The sequence below is a fragment of the Pongo abelii genome, chromosome 1, assembly GCF_028885655.2.
Source record: "Pongo abelii isolate AG06213 chromosome 1, NHGRI_mPonAbe1-v2.0_pri, whole genome shotgun sequence".
Lineage (NCBI taxonomy): Eukaryota > Metazoa > Chordata > Mammalia > Primates > Hominidae > Pongo > Pongo abelii.
This window is the reverse complement of record NC_071985.2, coordinates 218373018-218395331: the sequence shown is the minus strand read 5'-3', so window position 1 is coordinate 218395331 and position 22314 is coordinate 218373018. Positions and strand designations below refer to the sequence as shown.

General features: G+C 49.7%; 1 protein-coding gene and 1 long non-coding RNA gene across 39 annotated transcripts in view; one reads left to right on the top strand and one right to left on the bottom strand.

Annotated features, from left to right (window-relative positions):
* Nucleotides 1–22314, top strand: part of FHAD1 (forkhead associated phosphopeptide binding domain 1) — a 151131-nt gene that overhangs the window by 115548 nt on the left and 13269 nt on the right. For 20 of the 38 annotated variants that reach the window (XM_054541338.1, XM_054541230.1, XM_054541229.1 and 17 more), the window contains 8 exons: nucleotides 2039–2145; nucleotides 3668–3827; nucleotides 5558–5690; nucleotides 10710–10839; nucleotides 11805–11932; nucleotides 15884–15979; nucleotides 16413–16633; nucleotides 17210–17375. In XM_054541338.1, coding sequence (XP_054397313.1) covers nucleotides 2039–2145; nucleotides 3668–3827; nucleotides 5558–5690; nucleotides 10710–10839; nucleotides 11805–11932; nucleotides 15884–15979; nucleotides 16413–16633; nucleotides 17210–17375 — 1141 coding nt within the window. Of the gene's footprint in view, nucleotides 1–2038; nucleotides 2146–3667; nucleotides 3828–5557; nucleotides 5691–10709; nucleotides 10840–11804; nucleotides 11933–15883; nucleotides 15980–16412; nucleotides 16634–17209; nucleotides 17376–18363; nucleotides 18595–22314 lie in introns of those variants that run through there. The other 18 variants (XM_054541328.1, XM_054541326.1, XM_054541281.1 and 15 more) reach the window with 3 other exon arrangements.
* On the bottom strand, nucleotides 15644–22129 carry LOC129052062 (uncharacterized). The gene is made up of 3 exons (XR_008516780.2): nucleotides 20585–22129; nucleotides 19432–19697; nucleotides 15644–18820 (listed from the first exon to the last, which is right to left on the bottom strand). It is a non-coding gene; the product is annotated as an uncharacterized LOC129052062 (long non-coding RNA).

The following is a 22314-nucleotide window of genomic DNA, read 5'->3' as shown; positions in this document are numbered from 1 at the left end:
TGACAGTTTTCAGAGAAACAAACGTGTGAATGGGAAAGATCCAGAAAGCAGCACATAAAGAAGGAGGCACTGATCGGACACAGTGGAGAGATTCAGAAGCTCCCCCAAGAGGAGAACCACCTGCCTGACCCTTGCACCAAATCCTAGTGACCAAAGTCTAATGTCACAGGGTTTTTACCCCAAAAAGACAAGGATACTCAGCCTCCGCACTGTGAAAAGTTCCTGATTCCTCCTCCTGTTTAAAGTCTAGAAACAGTGGTGCCCATGACTTGGAGAAGACCCAGCACCACCCGGCTCTGCTCTGGTCCACTTCCTTGGCATGTGAATGTGCTTGAGTTCTAAGGTTTTATCCTCAAGTTGGAAGATTTTTGGTTGCAGCCAAGGACACACTCACATGGACACACACGCATGCACGCACACACAGAATATACTCTATATATGTAGTTATTTTCATTCTGATGATCACCAGTCTTTTTGCTTGTTTGTTTGACATGCAATCTGCCAGTGTTTTGCTTTAATTCATAATAAACACAGTACCTTCTAAAGTCTGTATAAGGCTGGGCGCAGTGGTTCACACCTGTAATCCCAGCACTTTGGAAGGCCGAGGCGGGTGGATCACCTGAAGTCAGGAGTTTGAGACCAGCCTGGTCAACATGGTGAAACCCTGTCTCTACTAAAACTGCAAAAATAAGCCAGGCGTGAAGGCAGACACCTGTAGTCTCAGCTACTTGGGAGGCTGAGGCAGGAGAATCACTTGAACCCGGGAGGTAGAGTTTGCAGTGAGCCGAGATCATGCCACTGCACTCCATGCCACTTGCTCCTGGGCGACAGAGCAAGACTCCGTCTCAAAAAAATAAAAATAAAGTATTTATAAGAAGAGCCTGGATTTCGAAAGCCTGTGAACTCAAATGAAGTGGCATTAATACCTGCCCAAAGACTAAGGCTCCTAACACCCTTCCAAAAGGGCAAGACCCACTCCCTGCAACACACACATGACCTATCTCTGCCAGGCTGCAGTTTCTCAACTTGCTGAGACATGCACCCTGTGTTCTTCCCCACCAAGGCGCCTCCCCTGCTGTTCCTGCTGGGCACCCTTCACCCCTCCACTGGGCGCAGCCTCCCTCCCATCAACCATCCTGAGTCTCAGGGCGCCAAAGGTGTGCTGCCCTCCAGGGGTGTGGGAGGGGAAGTTGTCCCATCACCGTCACTGTCCCCCTGTTGCCTGGGCCACACTTCCACTGGCTCCCCGAAGAACACCATTCATTCACATCTGGCCCCACCTCTGTCCACCAGGAATTCAAAGGGGCTGCTGAGAGAACAAAGCCACATTGTCTTCCTCTCTTTTTTCTTCCCTGTCCCCAAAGAATCCCTGAACCTCCCCAAAATAGTCTTCCCCTATCCCTCCACCATCAGAAGTCCACAGGCACATCAATTCATGATGGTGGGTAGCGGGTATCAGTCTCATGCAAGGCATGTTTGAGCCGCAGACTCAACTCAGCCAGATCCTGTGTTCTATCTCAGTGGATTTTCTTTTTTCTTTCTTTCTTTTTTTTTTTTTTTTTTCTTAGAGATGGGGTCTTGCTCTGCCACCCAGGCTGGAGTGCAGCCTTCAACTCCTATGCTCAAGCAATCTTCCCACCTCAGCCTCCCGAGTAGCTGGGACAACAGCCACACACCACTATGCCTGGCTAATTTTTTTTTTTTTATTTTTTGTAGAGATGGGGTTCTGACTTATGTAGCCCAGGCTGGTCTCGAACTCCTGGGCTCGAGAGATCCTCCAGCCTTGGCCTCCCAAAGTGCTGGGATTATAGGCACATGCCCGGTGCCTGGCCTTAATGTATTTTCTTAAATGAGGTGCATGAAAAAGTCATTTTTGTTTTAGAGTTTTTGAAGACTGTCCTCATCCTTTGCTGGGACCTGGCATCGCATGGACCATGATTGAGAATCTCTTTGCATTTGTGTTTGGCCCCTTCCTGACACTCAGGAGATAACATGGAGTTTGAGTTGAACTGACTTCACCTGTTTTTGTGAATTTCAGAGATGACTTATTGGCTGCTCAGAAGGAAATTCTGTCTCAGCAGGAGGTCATCATGAAGTTAAGGAAAGACCTTACCGAAGCCCACAGCAGAATGTCGGATTTGAGAGGTTTGAACAATTTCCGGTGTCTCTTGACCTCCTGACCCACTCGAGAAAGGAAGGAGATGAGGCTTAAGAGTCGGCCGGGCGCAGTGGCTCACGCCTGTAATCCCAGCACTTTGGGAGGCCAAGGCAGTTGGATCACAAGGTCAGGAGTTCAAGACCAGCCTGGCCAAGATGGTGAAAACCCACCTCTACTAAAAATACAAAAATTAGCCAGGTGTGTTGGCGGGCGCCTGTAATCCCAGCAACTCAGGAGGCTGAGGCAGAGGATTGCTTGAACCCAGGAGGTGGAGGTTGCAGTGAGCTGAGATCGCGCCACTGCACTCCAGCCTGAGCAACAAAGCGAGACTCTGTCTCAAAAAAAAAAAAAAAAAAAAGTTAAAAACCTTGGCATAAAAAATCCTGCTTCCCTGTGCTGTCCCAGCACCTGTAACTCAGGGTCAGCAAAAGCCGTATCCTGGATATGTCCCTGATTCCTACCCGCAACTGAGTCTCTGACTCAATGCCAAGGGGTGCAGGGCACATTCTCCAGAGGACTTTGGACCTGTGCACTGAAATGCAACTTTGTTCTTCAGGGATAATTTTCCTTTAGCACAGATTTGCTTCTGGACGCAAAGGCTTGGAGGGCAATCCTGGGGTATACCTGCGGCAGGCCAGTTTGCACAAGCCCCGGCACTCACTAGCTTTGGGACCTAAGGCAAGGGGGCCTCTCCAGGCCTTCTCTTCCTCAGATGCCAAGTAGAGACAACACGCCTTCTTCCTAGGGTTGACATGGACATCAGTGGCCCCTAGACTAGGGGCAAAATAACTGAGTTCTGTGCTGTTCTGGACAGACACAAACAATACTGCCTTCATATTCCTGCTTTGTTCCTCCTTATCTCTGTGCTTTTACTTCTGCCTCCCTCCTTCTTGCATCTGATAGCAGCCTCTCTTTCCCATCTCTACTCTCCCTCAAGCCAAAGGGCATAAACAGGCAGGAGCTGGAAGATGGAACTAAGCCCGGGGAAGTGGAGGAAGGGAAAAGAATGCTCTTATCTTGTCCCCATCCCAAACCCTACAGGGTATCTGCTCCCTGTAGCTATTCCTGTTAACACTCCCAAGACATTTATGGCTGAGTTTTTTTGTAATAAGATATGAGAAAGTGTGGGGTAGAGGCCACAATGCCAAGTTCACGGGAGATGTTGGGCCCAGTTCTATATCTGCTCACTCTTAGTTGTGTGACCTCAGGTAAGTCCCTTACCTCTTTGAGCCTCAGTTTCTGCCTCTGTGAAGTAAGGATGCTAATAGTAGCTACCTTACACCTGTAGTCCCTGCACTTTGGGAGACTGAGGCGGGTGGATCACCTGAGGTCAGGAGTTTGAGACCAGCCTGGCCAACATGGTGAAACCCTGTCTCTATTAAAAATACAAAAATTAGCCAGGAGTGGTGGTGCACACCTGTAATCCCACCTACACAAGAGGCTGAGGCAGGAGAATCACTTGAACCCGGGAGGCAGAGACCCCCTTACTGGCCCTCCTGTCACTCCCAGGAGAGCTAAATGAGAAGCAGAAGATGGAACTGGAGTGGAACGTGGCGCTGGTCCAGCAGCAGAGCAAGGAGCTGAGTCTGCTCAAGGAGAAGATGGCCCAGATGAGCAGCCTGGTAGAAAAGAAAGACCGGGAGCTGAAGGCCCTCAAGGAGGCACTCAGGTTGGGTGGGCGGGGGTGGGGTGGGGGGCATGGTTTGCCTGGCGTGGGGAGCCCCTGAGTATTGCAGAGAGAGGGCTCAGTACATGCTGCTTGAGGAGTTGAATGAATGAATGATATGTGTTTCATGGCTTGGCTTATTCTGTGCTTCTCAAACTTCCTTGTCCAATATTCCAGATGACAGGTCTCTGCTTAAATGCCACTTCCTCCAGGAAGCCCTCCCTCACTCACCCTCACCAAACATAGCCAAGGGATCCTGCTGTGCTTGGACTTCCTCAGCCCCTGCACTCTGTCTAACCTACCACTTAGCACACAGCAGGGCTACCTTTGCCTGTTTTGCTGTTGTTGTTTGTTTTTTTGAGACAGAATCTCACTCGCTCCATTGCCCAGGCTGGAGTGTAGTGGAGCAATCTTGGCTCACTGCAACCTCTGCCTCCCGGGTTCACTCGTGCCTCAGCCTCTGGAGTAGCTGGGACTACAGGCATGAGCCACCACGCCTGGCTAATTTTTTTGTATTTTTAGTAGAGACGGAGATTCACCATGTTGGCCAGGCTGGTCTCGAACTCCTGACCTCAAGTGACCCACCCACCTCAGCCTCCCAAAGTGCTGGGATTACAGGCGTGAGCCACCACGCCCAGCCCCATTGCCTGTTTATTGTCTGCCCTCCCCATGAGGACAGGGTCTGTGTAGACCTTGCCCACTATTGATTTCCCAGCCCAGCACATAAGGGAACTTAATATTTATTTAACAAATGAATAAACTGGAGATGTCAGCTTAAAATACATACAAAATATTGTCATTGTCCTGTGGATTCATCTTTAAAAATACCCGTGGTTGCATTTTTACCCGCAGCTTATCCATATTTTGGAATGAGTCCTGTTTTCACAAAGAAAGAGTTGGACTGAAATTGATGTTTTGTGGATATCTGGTAGCTTTGTGTGCCTCGTGGCCAAAGCAGATTCACATAGTGGCTAAAGGAGCAGACTCTAGACCTGGCTGCCTGGTTTCAAAGCCACACCCTAGACCAGGCCCGGTGGCTCACGCCTGGAATCCCAGCACTTTGGGAGGCTGAGACAGGCGAATCACCCGAAGTCAGGAATTTGAGACTAGCCTGGCCAACATATAGTGAAACCCCATCTCTACTAAAAATACAAAATTAGCCGGGCATGGTGGTGCATGCCTGTCCCAGCTATTTGGGAAGCTGAAGCAGGAGAACTGCTTGAACCTGGGAGGCGGAGGTTGCAGTGAGCCGAGATCACACCATTGCACTCCAGCCTGGGTGGAAGAACAAGAACAAAACTCCATCTAAAAAAAAAAAATAGCCAGACCATGCTTACAAGCAAGGTGACTGCAGGCAGATTGCTGTGTGTCTCTTTACTTGTCTGTAAAATGAGACAAGCAGAGTACCTAACTTGTGGGATTGTTATGAGAGATAGAAGGGTTAGCCACACATAAAGTGTTAGAAACAGCAGGCATGCAGTGAATGTCCCTGTAAAGCCACAGCAGGTGTCCTCAGCCCCAGTGCAGGAACCAAGGGCAGGTGCTCCCTGCCCTGGCCACTCTCCCATAAGTCCCCTGAAACTGAATTCTCTAGAAATATGGGAACAGGAAACAAGTCTCAAAATAATTCTGTTTCCTGTAAAAATAGAGCTCCATGTCCTGGTCTTCCAATGAGTGTAAAAGTAATTTGTGGTTCCCAGAACCTCGTGCCATCCTCCTCTTCTCTACCCTAGGGCTACCCAAGAGAAACACAGACTCCAGCTGAACACAGAGAAGGAACAGAAGCCCCGGAAGAAGACCCAGATGTGTGACACCTCTGTGCAGATAGAACCCATTCACACTGAGGCCTTCTCCAGCAGCCAAGAGGTGAGTGCCACCCACTCCTGGGCACCTGGAAGGATGTGCTAAGACACGGCCCAGTGGTGGCTTTCTTTCCTTTTGAAGATATTTTCATTCTAAGTTCCAAAAGTATGGCTTGCTTGTGTGAAATGTATAAAGTAAACTGCAGAATCCTGCCTCTTCAGTCACAGTCACCAGAGGTCACAGCTGTCCACGGTGTGATGTGCGTGTCATGAGATCTTTCCCTCGGAGAGGCCTCCACGTTCTCACACGGTCAAGAAAATGGAGTGACTGAACATCAGGCGTGGATTCACTCCACCTGCATTTGAATCCCAACTCCTCCACTTAGAAACTCTGTGACCTTGGGGAGGTCACTGTTCACCAGTTCCCTGCTCTGACAGTAATGACCACCCCCATCTTATGGGTTGATTGAGAAATACCTTTTATGTATATACCCACCTGAACAAACACACACAAACCCATACATATATTTATTTATTCATTCATTCATTTATTTTGAGGCAAGGTCTCACTCTGTCACCCAGGCAGCAATGTAGTGGTGCAATCACAACTTCACTGCAGCCTCAACTTCCCAAGGTTCAAATGATCCTCCTGCCTCAGCCTCCCTAGTAGTTGGGATTACAGACACACGCCACCACACCCGACAAATTTTTGTATTTTTAGTACAGATGAGGTTTCAGCATGTTACCCAGGCTGGTCTTGAATTTCCAGACTCAAGAGATCCACCTGCCTCAGCCTCCCAAAGTGCTGGGATCAAAAGTGTGAGCCACCCCACCTGGCCCATATAGATATTTGTTTAGTAGATAATTTTTTTGCTAAAGGTATCAAACCATGTACATTCTGCAACATGAGTTTATTTTTACATAACACTAATGGGCATCTTTGCAAGTATATGAAGATCTGCCTCACCCTTTTAAGTGGTTGTGTAGAATTCCACTGTGTTTCTTTTTTCCAACCAGTCCCCTCTTGATGGACACTTAGGTTGTTTCTCCTCTTGTGCAATGCTGTAGTTAATGTACTTGTTCTTCCTGAATTGTGCTTGATGGGACCAAACTGCCTTCCCAATGAGCCACGTAGTGAGTGCTCCATGGCTGTGTCTTGGTAGCTGTTCCATGCGCCTGCCCAGAAGCATCTGATGGGAGTGTGTCTTTGAGTGAGAACAGCCTTCACTGGGCTGTCCTGGAAGCGGGCGCTCACACTCTGTCCCTATGGCTGGGGCTGTGATTCTCCCCATGATCCACAGCATGCAATTGTGAGACTCAGTGGTTCCTCAAGGCCCTGGTTTCCTGGAGCCTGGGGCTTTCTTTCCCCAGGGCTTTTTGAGCCTAGAGAGCATGGTGTTCCAGTAATGGGCTTTGGATTTTCACTGGAAAGCCAGGCCAAATGTGTCAGCTTGCTTTCCGGCTCTCTCAGAGATGCCTTTCCCCTGCCAGACAGCATTGAGCCAGGGCCGCAAACAGCTTGAACGAAAGGGCTCGAGGTCCAGCCAGTTGTCCTTGGCATCGATTGCTGTCCAGAGCACTTTAACAGAAGTATCTCCTGGTTGCTCAGGGCAACCAGGAAGGCAGGGGCTGCAGCAGGTCCAAGTGGCCATAAGCTCCGTGGGGCAGGGGGTGTGTGGCACTCCTGGAATCCCAGGCTCTTAGAGCAGAACCTGACTCATATTCATTCACTCGTTCAACAACTATTGAGCACCTGCTGTGTGTCAGGCCCTATGCCAGGGATAGGAGAAGACGCACAGGGTCCTGCCCACACCAAACGCCCTTGGACTCTGTGCACGTCTGTTGGACTGGATTGTTGAACTGGGATGCCCTTGATTTTTAGTTTATATTATGTGGAAGGATTAGTGGAGGAGGATGGGGGAGGGAGACTGCAAGATAAAAGGGAAAATGTATTTGTTCCTTCTTAGAATGGTTTTCCTCCCTCGGGCTCCTTCCTGCTTTCTAAGCCAGAGTGGGTCAGAGGGCTTAAGAGTTGTATGAGAAAGAATCTCCATCCTCTCTAAATAAATAAATTCCCAGGAGATCCGCAAGGAGGGGTCACGTGGCGCCCCTGGTACCCCTCAGGCCAAGCACAGGCTGTGACGCAGCCTTAATGTGTGGCTACCCCTACGCCCCCAAAATTCAGTATCTCCTGCCCCCTGCTATACACAGAGAGACAGAGAGAGAGGGAGAACATTCCAGGTTGTTTACTCCCAGGGCAAACACGCATCTTCAAGAGGTGACCGAGGCCAGTGTACAGCCAACCCCGGAAGGGAACCAGCCATGCGTCCTGTGAGCAGGCTGAAGCCAGGGTCCGAGGACAAGCGAGGCCCTACTGAGCGCAGGCAGGGTGGGCTGCCTCTCTCTCACAGCTGCTGGGCCCTGGTCCCAGCTGGAAAGCCAGGGCAAGCTCCTTACAGCTCCTGTTTCTGACAGGCTCCGTTATTATATTGAGTACCTACTGTGCTCAGACACAGTGCTGGGCCCTGGGAATAGCACAGTCTTCAAAGGAGATAAAGACTGCTCTCACGGAGCCTGTCGTCTGGGAGGAGAGACACAGAAATAAACAAGCCAAGATCAAGTAAAATGTCCAGTGGGAATAAGGGCTCTGAGGAACTGCACAGCAAGATTCAGAACAGAGTGACGTGGGGGGAGGGGGGGGTCAAGCGATCAGGTGGTGAGGGAGGCCTGTGCTGGAGGAGACCTGGAGCAGAGCCGGAAGGAAGGGAGGGAACGAGTGGTGGGGACATGGGGATGGGGGTAGGGGACCGTCCCAGGAGGGCCTCAGACGGCACTGTTGAACCCCTTGTAGGAGGCCACGGGCCCTGTTCCCCTGGTGGCAGTGTGGCTAGCGCAGGGCCAGGGATGTGTCATACAGGCCTCTGATAAGCATTTGAACCATCAAAGGAGGAAGAACAAACAGATGTCTCCTTTGCTCTCCTCTGCGTTCTTTTCCTGGAGCACTTATCATTCTCCAGAATCAGAGTATTTGTGCACCTGTCTGTCTGTTATCTGTCTGCCCCACAGAAAATGCACCCACAGCAGCAAGGGCTGGTCTGCCTGCTCCCTGATCTCGCCCTAGTGCCTAGAACAGTGTCCGGCACGCAGCCACTGCTACCATTCAATAGATAGATGGATAGGCAACTTTTAAAATAATTTTGGTTCACTTCATACTACATATATATTATCTTCCATATCTATAGCTATCTATATATGTATATGTATATGCATGAAGTGAACCAAAACTGTTATTTTAAAAAGTATTATAGAAGAGCCAGATTGTCAATTTCTTCTCTTTCTTGCCAGTTTGACTGAAGCCTTCCCTGGCAACTCTATCTACAACTGAAAACCGTTCCCAACATCCCACCCTGTTTCCCCACTTAATTTTCTCTTTACCATTTATAACTTCTACCAGATATTTTCACCTTGTTGTCTGTCTGCCCATATGAGGATGCAAAATCTATGACAACAGGGATGTTGCTGGGTTTAGCAACTACTGAATCCCCAGAGCCTAGAATAAGCCTTGGCACATAGAGGTGCTCAATAAATCAATGTGAGATGAATGAATGAATTTCTTACCCTAGAGAAGCGTTGTTTAGCTCAGAGTTTATGAATGGACTTCAGGAGGTCTTGACCCTCTGGACTTTGTATGCAAATATTTGTGTCGATGTGAATTTTTCTGGAGGAAAAAACCCTGCATGCTTCCAAATCTTAAAAGGGTACATGACCCTTAAAAGATGAAAAAGACGGCTGGGCACGGTGGCTCACACCTGTAATCCCAGCACTTTGGGAGGCCAAGGGAGGCAGATCACGAGATCAGGAGTTCAAGACCAGCCTGGCCAACGTGGTGAAACCCCATCTCTACCAACAATACATGAATAATTAGCTGAGCGTGGTGGCGTGCACCTGTGATCCCAGCTACTCAGGAGGCTGAGGCAGGAGAATCGCTTGAACCCGGGAGGTGGAGGTTGCAGTGAGCCAAGATCACGCCACTGCACTCTAGCCTAGGCGACAGAGCAAGACTCTGTCAAAAAAAAAAAAAAAAAAGGTGAAAAAGGCCTTTCTTTGTCTGTACTCTTAGTAAACCCAACTCTAGGCTGGTTGCAATAGCTCATGCCTGTAATTCCAGCACCTTGGGAGGTGGAAGCAGGAGGATTGCTTGAGCTCAGGAGTTTGAGACCAGTGTGGGCAACAAAGTGACATCCTGTCTCTACAAAAAAATAGAGAAAAATTAGTCGGGCGTGGTGGCACACACTTGTAGTTCCAGCTGCAGAGCTGGAAGGATCACTTGAGCCCAGAGTTAGAGGCTACAGTGAGCCGCGATCATGCCATTGCATTCCAACCTGGGCAACAGAGCAAGACCCAACAGAGCAAGATCCAAAAACCAAAACAAACAACACACACACACACACACACACACACACACATACACACACAAACCCAACTCTAACCTGAGCTGTTTAGGATGGTCCATCTGGGTCTAGTGGCTACCATATTGGACAGTGCAGGTATAAAACATTCCCTTCACCACAGAAAGTTCCGTGGGGTTCCAGAAGCTCTGAAGCCTCAGAGGAAGGTTTTCATTTCTCCAGCCCAACCAAGAGCCAATCTATAAATCCCCCTAGCAAATATTAAATAATCATCCTTATCACCAGTTCAAAGAAAGCATCGTGGGTTCTCATCTGAAAATGCCCCTCTGGGAGTAGAATTGGCTGTGATTGTTCAGAAACAAGACCAGCATGACAGCAAATGGAAACCTAGGTGTAGAACAGTATTAGAAGAAAAAATAAAACGTGGAGAGGGAACGTGGAGGGGCTCTTTTATTTATAGTAATGCTAAATAAGAAAGTTGGAAGTCTTCCTACATGTGACCCGATATTTGAGATGAAAAATGTAAATTCTATCTCTGCTGAAGCCCTAATGCTATTTTTCCAAAGGTGCTAAGTGACTGGGTTCCTCTATACATGAATTGTTCACGTTTCTGTGAATGTAAGAGAAATCTTCTAATCCCTGATCAAATGCTGCCCGCCCCATTCTGCCCACAGCAGCAATCCTTCAGCGATCTAGGGGTCAGGTGCAAAGGGTCCCGGCACGAGGAGGTCATTCAGCGTCAGAAAAAGGCCTTATCTGAACTTCGAGTGCGAGTTAAAGAACTCGAGAAGGCGCGCTCACCAGGTAAGTCTCCTCCTTCCTAGTCAGAGCAGTGGACCCCAGACTCCGGCTCACTTTGGGGACTGACCAGTTTGCCAGGACTACCGTGTTTTATCTGCATCATCCCAGAACTCAGAGGACGTTGTAATACACAAAAAGATGGGCAGACCGTGATCTCAGAGTCCAGTGCAGGCCTTGATATTAAATAAATAGGATTTCATGCATAACTCACTATTGTACTTTTTTTTTTTTTTTTTTTTTTTGAGACAGAGTCTCGCTCTGTCACCCAGCCTGGAGTGCAGTGGTGCATTCTTGCCTCACTACAAGCTCCACCTCCCAGGTTCTAGTGATTCTCCTGCCTCAGCCTCCCTAGTACCTAGGACTACAGGAACTAGCCACCACACCTGGCCAATTTTTATATTTTAGTAGAAACGGGATTTCACCGTATTGGTCAGGCTGGTCTTGAACTCCTGACCTTGTGATCCACCCGCCTCAGCCTCCCAAAGTGCTGAGATTACAGGTGAGAGCCACCACGCCCGGCCTACTTTTTCTTATTTCACGGCAGCTGGGTGAGAACTTTGTCATGGATGAAGACTGTCTAAGGATCAATGTTGGAGAACCACTTAGAGTACCCTCTTTAGAGGGGATAGAACTCTCCTAAGACTTGGGGCCCACTGCAGGCTGGGGCACTGGTCTAGGACCCGGAAACCTGGGTTCAAGTTCCATCTTGGTTCCGTGGCTGAAGGACCTTAGCAAAGTCCACCCTCAATGGCCTCGGCGCTGATACCTGTGTGGCTGCAGCCTCCTATGAGCCGGGTGACCTTGGCCAGGTCATTTAATCTCTCTAGGTCTGTGTCCTCATCTGCCACGGGAGGTCGTAAGGATTAAAACAGGCCTGTGTAAGTGTCCTGTAAATAGTTGCTATGGTTATTACGTGAAATGACTTCTTCCTGAGCCTTTCTTTTGGGTCTACTTTATTTCTTTTACAGATCATAAAGACCACAAGAATGAATCATTTCTAGATTTAAAGAACCTCAGAATGGAAAACAATGTCCAGAAAATACTACTGGATGCAAAACCGGATTTGCCAACTCTCTCAAGAATAGACATCCTAGCGGTAACCACAGAAAATTCTCTCTGCTGTGACTGGCGTGTGGAGAGGAGGGGCCTGAGGGCAGACACTAGCTGCGTTCCCTGGCACAGCCATACATGTCAGTGGTTTGGGGCTGGCTGCTGTCTGTACTCACTAGCTGGTGCCCCAACCATACCCGTTGTCCAAGGTTTGCACAGAAAGGTAGCCTTCCACTTGTGCACAGCATGGTTTGGCATGGTGTTGACATTGGGCCTCGTTAATCGCTGAAGCATGGCGGGCCCCCTTTCCAGATCATGTATGATATTCTTTATTTTCTTTTTTCTTTTTATTTATTTATTTATTTATTTTTATTTATTTATTTTTTTTTTTGAGACAGAGTCTCGCTCTGTCACCCAGGCTGGAGAGCAGTGGCACTATCTCGGCTCACTGCAAGCTCCACCTCCCAAGTTCACGCCATTCTCCTGCCTCAGCCTCCTGAGCAGCTGGGACTACAGGCGCCCACCACCACGCCCGGCTAATTTTTTGTATTTTTAGTAGAGATAGGGTTTCACTGTGTTAGCCAGGATGGTCTTGATCTCCTGACCTCATGATCCGCCCGCCTCAGCCTCCCAAAGTGCTGGGATGACAGGCGTGAGCCACCGCGCCCGGCCGATCACGGGTGATATTCTGCAGAACGTGTTCAGCAGGCTAATAGATCATGTTATGCCATGAGTTTGCCTAAAGTTTGCTTTTCGCTGTTACCTGAAAAACACAACCACATAAAAGGCAGGAGAAGGGATCTGTGATTCAGAGCACACAAGTTCCTAGAGTCAGAGGGACCTGTGTCCAGATCCGAGCTCTGCAAGCTGTGTGACCTTGGGCAAGGCTCTTGACCTTTCTGGGACTCCATTTCCCAGCTGTAAAATGATGACGAAAATACTGAAGGAGATAATTCTGGAAAGTGCTTAGCCTAGTGCCTGGCTCAGAGGAAAAACTTAATAAATGATAGATGTTATTATTAAATATTATTTAAATAGGCCAGGTGTGGTGGCTCACGCCCGTCATCCCACCACTTTGTGAGGCCAAGAGAAGAGGATCGCTTGAGGTCAGGAGCTTGAGACCAGCCTAGGAAACATAGCGAGACCCCATCTCTACAAAAAAATTAAAAATACGTTAGTCAGGCATGGTGCCAGGTACCTGCAGTCCTGGCTACTCAGGAGGCTGACATGGGAAGATCACTTGAGCTCAGGAGTTTGAGACTACAGTGAGCTATGATCGTGCCACTGCTCTCCAGCGGGGACAATAGGATTTCCAGAAGTGATTTGATTGTGCAGTTGAAGGTGCCTTTTTACCCTAAATGGATGTTTGGGCATTTGATGGACACATGACAGGTCAGCATCTGTCCCAGGACCCGCCGAGGGCACGTGTGCTGCCACAGCTGGATCCACACCACACAGGCTTCTAGAAGAAATAATGAGGCTATCCTACATTCTCTCAGCAGTTTTTCTGGACATTTGCAAGAGTCCAGGAAGAGGGTCTTTGGAAATGAGCTGGTTTTCTAGAGAAAATCAAACCCCTACTTCCCTGAGGGTGGGAGTGGAGGGACAGCCTCCAGGTTGGGATCAGTTTGATTCCCAGCCTGACCCACTCCCAAGACAGGCCGTCCCCTCGACAGTGCTCCAGTCCTACCACAGACTGACCCGCTCCCAAGACGGGCCTTCCCCTCCACAGGGCCTCAGTGCCACCCCGGACACCACGCAGCAGGAAACCTCTCCACTCTCTCAAAAGTCCTCAATCTTCCGACACAACACTGGCAGCAATTCAAATTAAGAGAAAGGGGCCAAGCACAGTGGCTCATGCCTGTAATCCCAGCACTTTGGGAGGCCGAGGCAGGCAGACCACTTTGAGCTCAGGAATTCGAGACCAGCCTGGGCGACGTGGCGAGACCCTGTCTCTACAAAAAATTAGCCAGGCATTGGTGGCTCACGCCTGTAGTCCCAGCTACTCAGGAGGCTGAGGCTAGAGAATCACTTGAGCCCAGGAAGTGGAGGCTGCAGTGAGCCAAGATCACATGACTGCACTCTGGCCTGGGTGACAGAATGAGACTTTGTCTCAAAAAAAAAGAAAGAAGAGAAAGAGCAGGAGGAAGAACAGCTGGCATTTACTGAGTGCTTACTGTGTACCAGGCATTGAGCAAAGCCTTTCACATGTGTTATTTCATTTAATCCACACAGCAGCCTGGGTCAGTTACCATTGTTATCCCCATTTTACAGATAAGAAAAATTAAGACTTTAGGCCAGGCACGGTGGCTCACGCCTGTAATCCCAACACTTTGGGAGGCTGAGACAGGCAGATCACTTGAGGCCAGAAGTTCGAGACCAGGCTGGCCAACATGGCGATACCCCATCTCTGCTTAAAATACAAAACTTAGCCAGGCATGGTGGTGCACATCCGTGCTTAGGCACGAGAATCACTTGAACCCGGGAGGCAGAGGTTGCAGTGAACCAACATCGCACCACTGCACTCCAGCCTGGGCGAAAGAGTGAAACTCCGTCAAAAAAAAGAAAAGAAAAGAAAGAAAAAGAAAAATTAAGGCTTCAGAAGGTCAAGCACCTCACCCAAGGTCACAAAGATAATGAATGACAGAGCCAGGACCGTGTCCCTGGAGGTCCGCCTCTTGCAGCCTGCTGGTCTGCAGAGAAGGAGGTGGGGATGGTGTGATCAAACCTGCAGCCCGGACTCTTCCTTAGGTCACCCTCTCTCCGGACTCCTGCAGGCTGCAGGAAAAGACAGGGGATTCTGAAGGGGAGTGCAGAGGATGCAGTTCAGGAAGCTGGAGACACCAAGCTGCGTTTTAGGTTCTTTTTGTAGCAAAACTGCCCAATTTATTGTCATCTTTAAATATCTGCTTTATTCTCATCTCATAGATAGATAAATGTGTCCACTCTTAATATGGACAAATATGTCACACTTACCTGTCCCAGTCACCTTTAGGCTTTTATATTTTTGTGAATGGGTTGTTTCAGTTTTTTTTTTAATCCCCCAGGTTTACAGTGTAGAGCCAGTAAATGCTGCAAGCTGACATGCTCTTGGTGTTCATGGCGAGCACTTAAAACCCAATTTAGTTGTCAGGGGATGTATGGGGGTTGTCCGTGGCCTCCAGACTCCCCGCTTGGCCTGGTGGCTTTTCTATGCCTTTGGCTGGGGCTTTCAGCAAGCAGCCGGCTGAGCAGGGTCTTAGCAGGTGCACAGCTGTCTCCTCTCTGGAAAGGGTCTGAAGTGATGCTCACTCACCATCTGCATCATCTCTGGAAAGGGTCGGAAGTGAGCGTCCAGTTTCCGCTGCATGAAAATGCCATTCTTTTAATAAAAGGAGGGGGGATATTTTCTATTTAAACTGTATTCATTCCTTTGACAAACATGCCCACTCTGTGCCAGGCGCCACGCTGGGCACAAGGAGGGGGAGAGTGAGCAAACAGCAACACCGTCCCTGCTTCTATGGCACTCTCGTCTGGACCAGGGTTTCCAGGCTTTAGCACTGTTGATATTTTAGGGCCCCGCAATCTGGCGCGGTTTGTGGGGAGATGTGTGGATGTCTAGTAGCATCTTTGCTCTCTACACCCTAGATGCTAGTAGCACTCCCCGCCTGCAGTTGTGACAATCAAAAATGTGTCCAAACACTGCCAAATGGCCCAGGGGAGGGGACAAAACCACCCCAACTGAGAACCACTGTTCTAGAGGGAAGACAGGCAGTGATTGAAGAACAAGACAAGTGGTGTATAATTACAGAGACTTCAAAGACAGTCATTCTCTTAAGGGTAGGAATACAATTATAAGAAAGCAGTTGACAAAGGAATCAGACGGAATGATTGGGATGCGGACTGAAAATCAACTCTCTTGAGTTAATCTTTGGTAATCACACAGTGCTTTAGCTTCCAGTCATAGAAAGTAATAATGGAATGTCAAGAGAGGCCTTTCATTTCTTTCTGATTTCAGCCTCAGAATGGCCTTTGCAATGCAAGGTTCAGCTCAGCCATGGAGAAGTCAGGGAAGATGGATGTGGCTGAGGCTTTAGAGCTCAGTGAAAAGCTGGTACGTACATCCAGCATCCAACCCGCTCCTATCCAAAGCCTGGGTCCCCTGCAGTCAGTGTTGAACACAGGATAGTTTAAATATCAACCTCACATGCATGTTTAGTTGCTCTAATAACTCTGCAAGACCTACCTACTATCCCAGCATGGGTCAGGAATCGCATAGCCAAATTCCTTGAAAAACTGGGTGGTTAGAATGAAGTGTTTATATCTGTTGTCATTTTTCACCCCCGGTTCTCAAAAAAGGCATAGCGTAAATGGATGTGGGAGAAAGGAAAGTCATGCTGAAAGCCCCAGTTGCACTCCTTTCAAAGCATGTGTGTGTTCTCTGCAATTGCAGAAAGTGAATGAAACAGAATTAGACGTTGGCCTCCTTAAAGCGGCCACCAGCGGCCTCGGGTAATGCCTCTTATGCGCGAACGTTTTCCTTGTAGTACCTGGATATGAGCAAAACCCTCGGAAGTCTGATGAACATCAAGAATATGTCAGGCCACGTGTCCATGAAATACCTCTCCCGCCAGGAGAGGGAGAAGGTCAACCAGCTTCGACAAAGGGACCTCGACCTGGTGTTTGATAAGATCACCCAACTCAAGAACCAGCTGGGGAGGAAAGAGGAGCTGTTGAGAGGATATGAAAAGGACGTTGAACAGCTCAGGTACCTCGGCATCCCCAGGTCCCCACGGAAAGGCCCGGGCCTCCCTTCTCCTGGCTAAACTCAGGCTAGCAGCAGACCCCTAGGCCTGGGACAGGAGGACAGAGACCCGAGTGTGGAATACCTACAATGTCAGAAGGGGAACAGGGAAGGCACTGACTAGGCCTGGTAGAGGGTATTCTGTCCCTGAGATCACGGCTGCAGAAGTGCATGGTTGCCCCATTCTGTGGACTATTTTCTGTGCAAGCTGCACCTCTCATGACCCTGGACTTACGGTTTCCCACTTGTGTGGCATTGACAGCTCCGTCACATTTTCAAGAGTCACAGTTCCCTGCTCCCCAGGAAGTCAGGAGGGGCTGGTAGCACATCCTTTATCCCCTCCTGCTACACACATTCCGCTGATGAATGGCTCGTTCTGCTCTCTGTACCCCAAATCTTCGTCATGCTCTCCTGCTTGTGACGACACTCCCGAGTGAGCCCCCACTGTGGTTGTATTTTGAGAGACTTCTGGGTCTGGCACATTGATGATGATTGGGAAAGATAAGGGAAAAAGAGACGCCATCTCTCCTGTGCACCCAGGCGGAGCAAAGTGTCCATTGAGATGTACCAGTCGCAGGTGGCAAAGCTGGAGGATGATATCTACAAAGAGGCCGAAGAGAAGGCCCTGCTGAAGGAGGCCCTGGAGCGCATGGAGCACCAGCTGTGCCAGGAGAAGAGGATCAACAGGGCCATCCGGCAGCAGAAGGTGAGGAGCTGCTGCCCAAGGCAGAACCTCCCAGGCTGTCCTGCAGCTCCCATTAGCAATGGCCAAGGGAGGTCCCTGGAGTATCCAGGTAGCACAGAACACAGGGACGGATGCAAAGGGAGGCGACTGGATAGCTTTTGCATCAGACAGACCTAGATTTAGACCAGAGCTCAGCCACTTACTGTGTGACCTTAGATAGGTTTCTTAACCTCTCTGAGACTCATGGTGCTCATCTGTATTTTTTTTAATGGTGGTTGTTATTCATATTTATATCAATCTGCCAGGTGCTAGGGATACATAAGCTCTCAGAGAGTGGAGATTTGGAGTCACTATTCTGAGTGCTTGGCAGGCAGTAGACACCCAGTAAATATTTGGTGAATGGATGGGTGGAAGGACAGACAGGTTGATTGATGGACAGGTGGAAGAATAGATGGACTGAGGAGTATACAGGTGGATAGGCAGATGGATGTCCTCGAAGAACATATCCCTTAGTGTGGAACAGAGAGCTGACTTCTGGTGGATTTCATAGCTGAAGGGTGTCGAGGCTGTGCAGTCCAGGGAGGGCACTCAGCCTGGTTAGAACATGCAGGGAGGGCCTGCCAAAGCCACAATACCGCCAGTGATCGCAAAGGAGAGCTGGAGCTTGCGCACCAAAGGGATGAGAGGGTGGACATTCCTGGCTGAAGGAGCCGCAGAGGAAAGGCATGAGGATGAGATTTGCTCCCTGGCACAGAGTTGGAAATAGCACTGGCTTGAGAAACCGAGATTCCAATCTCAGGCTGGTGACCCAGCGAAAATGGGTCCCCCTCCCAACACACACACACGCGTGCGCATGTGCACAAACGCACGCGCACACACACACACACACACATCTCATCTGTAACACGGTACAGGAGTCAGCCGGTGCTGGGCTCAAATCCCCATGCTTATTAACTGTGCGACCTCGTGCAGGTCTCTTCGTCTCTCTGAGCCTTGCTTTCTTCATTAGTAAATGGGAGCTTCCAGCCCCTGCCTCGCAGGCAGATGGTGAGGATGAAAGAATGCAGGCATCCCTCGCTATCTGCTGTCCACTCTTGCTGTCGTCAGACCTCGGGAACCAAGTGCTTTTGGATGGTGAGGGTGCTTGTCCTGTCTCTGAAGCACCTGTCCAGGGCCTGGCACCAGCCGGTAGACACTGCCTTCCCCGTGCTGCCTGTGACCCATGCATGTGGTCTCCTGGGTGAGTCCTGCCTCAGACCTGGTAGGGTCTACATACTGGAAAGTTTCCCCAGAGCAAGTCACACATGAGCAGCACCCAGGTGGCTTCCGAAGCTCCCTGAAAGCTGGCAGAGGGGCTTTCCTGTCTGCTTTGCTGTTGACATATTCATCATCCACTCCTGCAGTTCACAAGGCGCTGGAACAGCGACTTCTAAATAGAGCCAGACTCTCCCTTCATTCACTCTTGCCTAAGGTGGAAGAGATCACGAGGCTGGGGTTAGGCAAGTAAGGGAAAGAACCACAGCCACCGTCTCTTCATGACTGTCTGCAGGCCAGGGACTGGGCTCATCTGAGCTTTGCAGCCGTGATAGGGCTTATTAGTGCCTCAAATAGCCCTGCCTGGTACGATGAGCCCTAGTTTACAGATGAGGAAACCGCCTCAGAGAGTTTAGAGACGCCCAAGTGCACACAGTGGCTGGCAAGGAGGGCTGGGACCTGACCCCAGATCCCTCTGACCCTGGTTCTCCTGCTCTCTGCGGGGTTGGCCCTGAGTCCCCTCCTTGTAACTGTCAGCTTTTATGTGTGTGTGCATGCTCGTGTGTGCGTATGCACATGTGTGCCATGTGCATGAGGGTTTGCCTGTGTGTGACGCTATGTGTGTGTGTGTTTGTGTGTGTTGCCTGCCTGAGCTCAGACAGCCAAACCCCCAGAGAAGGGTGCCCCCTCCACCAACCAGGTGAGCTCCTTGCAGAGGCCTGGCCTTCATCCCACAAACCTTGCAGACCATAGGCTCGCTGGCTTGCAGCCCCCAAAAATGAAGGCAGCGCCCTGCTCTGGACGTGGCCTTTCCAGCACTCACCACTCTGAATTAAACATCACAGGCCCCCATCTGCACATGTCGTGGGGCTGCCTCGGGCAGAGGACGGTTTCCTTTGACGCTGTGCCATGCCAGGGAGATCTGGGCAGCAACAGAGTCCTGAGATGTTCTTTGATGTGCCCACTGGAGAGTTCGCTCCTTCCCGAGGCAGCGTCCCCCAGGGCTTGGCCGGCTAGGCCCACAGCAGAGACACCAAACCACAGAACGGGACGGCAGAGGGCCCTAAAAAGCCCATTGTCATGCACTGGCTGAAAATGAAAGAAAACCTGCAGATTTACATAATCAGTCCGCATGCATTATTCATGGCCTCCCTATGCACACACAGTGCGGGCTGGCCAGCCTTCCACGGAGCGGGAGGAGGAAGGTCCCAAGCGGCCAAGCCAAACCTGTGTCAGGGTCCCCAGCTGGAGCTGGGAACTTTCAAATTCATGGAATTCACAACGTAGGGAAAGATTTGATAGGAAGTAGAGACACAATCACAGTAAGGCTGATGGTATTATTTACGGAGCACTTGCTGTCACACGCACCCCACAGGGCACGGCCCACCCTCACGTCACATCAGCCTGCGAGGAGGGCTGCCGGGCGTCTGCCCACTGAGAGGGGAAACTGAGGAGGTCGGAAGGTGGTGTCACCCGGCTACTCAGCTACAGAAACGGGACGTCAGCGACCTCCAATCCCGGTCCTCCCAGCCCATCCACTCATCCACCCCATTCCTTTCTAGGGTGCACCCCGCCTACTCCATCACCATTTCTCTCGGGGTTCATCCCCAGGCTCAGTTTGCATTTAAGGTTTGTGACTAACATGTCATCGGAAACTCCTGTTTGTCAAGGGAAAAAAAAGGGGGAAAAATCTTTTTTTTTTCTTGCTGTTTGAGAGTTTGACAACATCAGAGAAAACAGTTTTTTTTCAGTGTTGCAAGACTCAAAAGGGAACCTGTATACATCTGTTTGGGCAGCAGCTGCTTCCTAGGAGTATATTTTCATTAAATGAAAGTTAAAGGAAAGTAGAATTCTTTTAAGTTTCACACCTAACATTTTCACAAGGAGTCAATTTTTTTCCAAGTCTCTTGTATAAGATCTCAGCGCCCCTTCATAAAGATGGAACAGTTGAGGCTCTGAGAAACGAAATTACTCACCTTGAGTTTCAGAACTACCCGCCCCTGACACACAGACAACCACTGTAGTTTTAGCACTTGAACATCTCTTCACGGAGCAGAACGTCCCAGAGTCCAAAGTCATACTTCCAGCTGGGCAGGGTAGCTCACGTCTGTAATATCAGAACTTTGGGAGGCTGAGGCAGGAGGATCACTTGAGACCAGCCTGGGCAACATAGAAAGACATCACCTCTAAAAATAAAAATAAACAAATTAGCCAGGTATGGCACCACACACCTGTAATCTCAACTACTTGGGAGGCTAAGGCAGGAGGATCAATTGAGCCTAGTGGTTTGGGGCTGCAGTAAGCTACGATCGCGCCACTGCCCTCCAGCCTGGGCAACACAGCAAGACCTGGTCTCTTTTAAAACAGAAAAAAGGCATAGTTCTGTACTAATACCTCTAGCTGTGCAAATCAGACCTGACATAAATGCTAGGGAAAACCTCAGTGCTGGTCATTCACAGAGAACCTCGTGGTCATCAGCCTCCTGACTCTGGGATGCCCTGGGTCCACAGCTTCCTGCAGTGACAGTGTGACAGTGACAATGGCCCAGGCTGTGCCCAATCTAGTCCACTTCCCACATCACTAAACAAGGCGGCAGAGTTTCTCTGAGATAAGAGGCAGACTTTGGAGTCAAACAGATAGGGCTTAGGGTTCAAGTCCACCTCTGTCCCTGAGTGAGCCTCAGTAGGTGACTTTACCTCTGTCACAGGTTTCTCAACAACAGCAACAATAGCGGAAACAACGGGACCTGCTTTGTGGGGTGGTTAAATGGTGTGATGCCAGCAGAGCCTGTCACAGAGCAAGCTCGGTTACTCAGTTACTGTGGGGAAGAGAAAAGGCCACTCGGGGGCGGGGGCAGTGCCTGCATCGTTTTCAATGAGCTTCCTGCCCGCTGGCGAGTCCTGCAGACCCCGAGACTTTTTCCCGGGTCCTCCTAGAGCCGGCAGCGCCTTTGTAAAGCTGTCTTTTCTATTTAGTGAATACAGCTAGGGCTACAGCCAAGAAACAGCCGACACTTTTCGTGAATGGGTTAAGACTGGGATTTTCAATAGGAACATTTTAAATGCACAGAAGTTGCCCTTGGAGAAGGATGCAAGCCCGTTCTTCGGCCTTTATTAGGACTTGAGTGTGAGAACCACTGAAATGCACTAGCTGCTTCTGGCTGGGGAGCAGCCCAGCTCCCCTTCCGGGCTCCAGCCAATCAAATCCTCCCCAAGGGGCTTGGCCACAGCTTTGCTGCGCGGTCTCAGCTGGGCTGGAACCCCTAACCTTCCCTCTGCATTATGAGCTCAAGTCCCTCATCTTTAAGATGAAAATAAAAATGTGCCTAACCCACAGGAGCCAATCCCGTGAAGGCACACATATAAAACCCTTAGCAAACACGACCTCTCAATCATGCTCTTTTCTCTTTTTCTTTTTTCTTTTTCTTTTTTTGTTTTGTTTTTTGGTTTGTTTGTTTGTTTGAGACAGAGTCTTGCTCTGTTGCCCAGGCTGGAGTGCAGTGGCACAATCTCAGCTCACTGCAACCTCTGCCTCCCAGGCTCAAATGATCCTCCCACCTCAGCCTCCCAAGTAGCTGGGATTACAAGGCACCCGCCACCACGCCCGGCTTATTTTTGTATTTTTTTTTAGTAGAGAGTAATCTTTGTATTTTTTAGTAGAGAGTTTTACCATGTTGCCCAGGCTGATCTGGAGCTCCTGGGCTCAA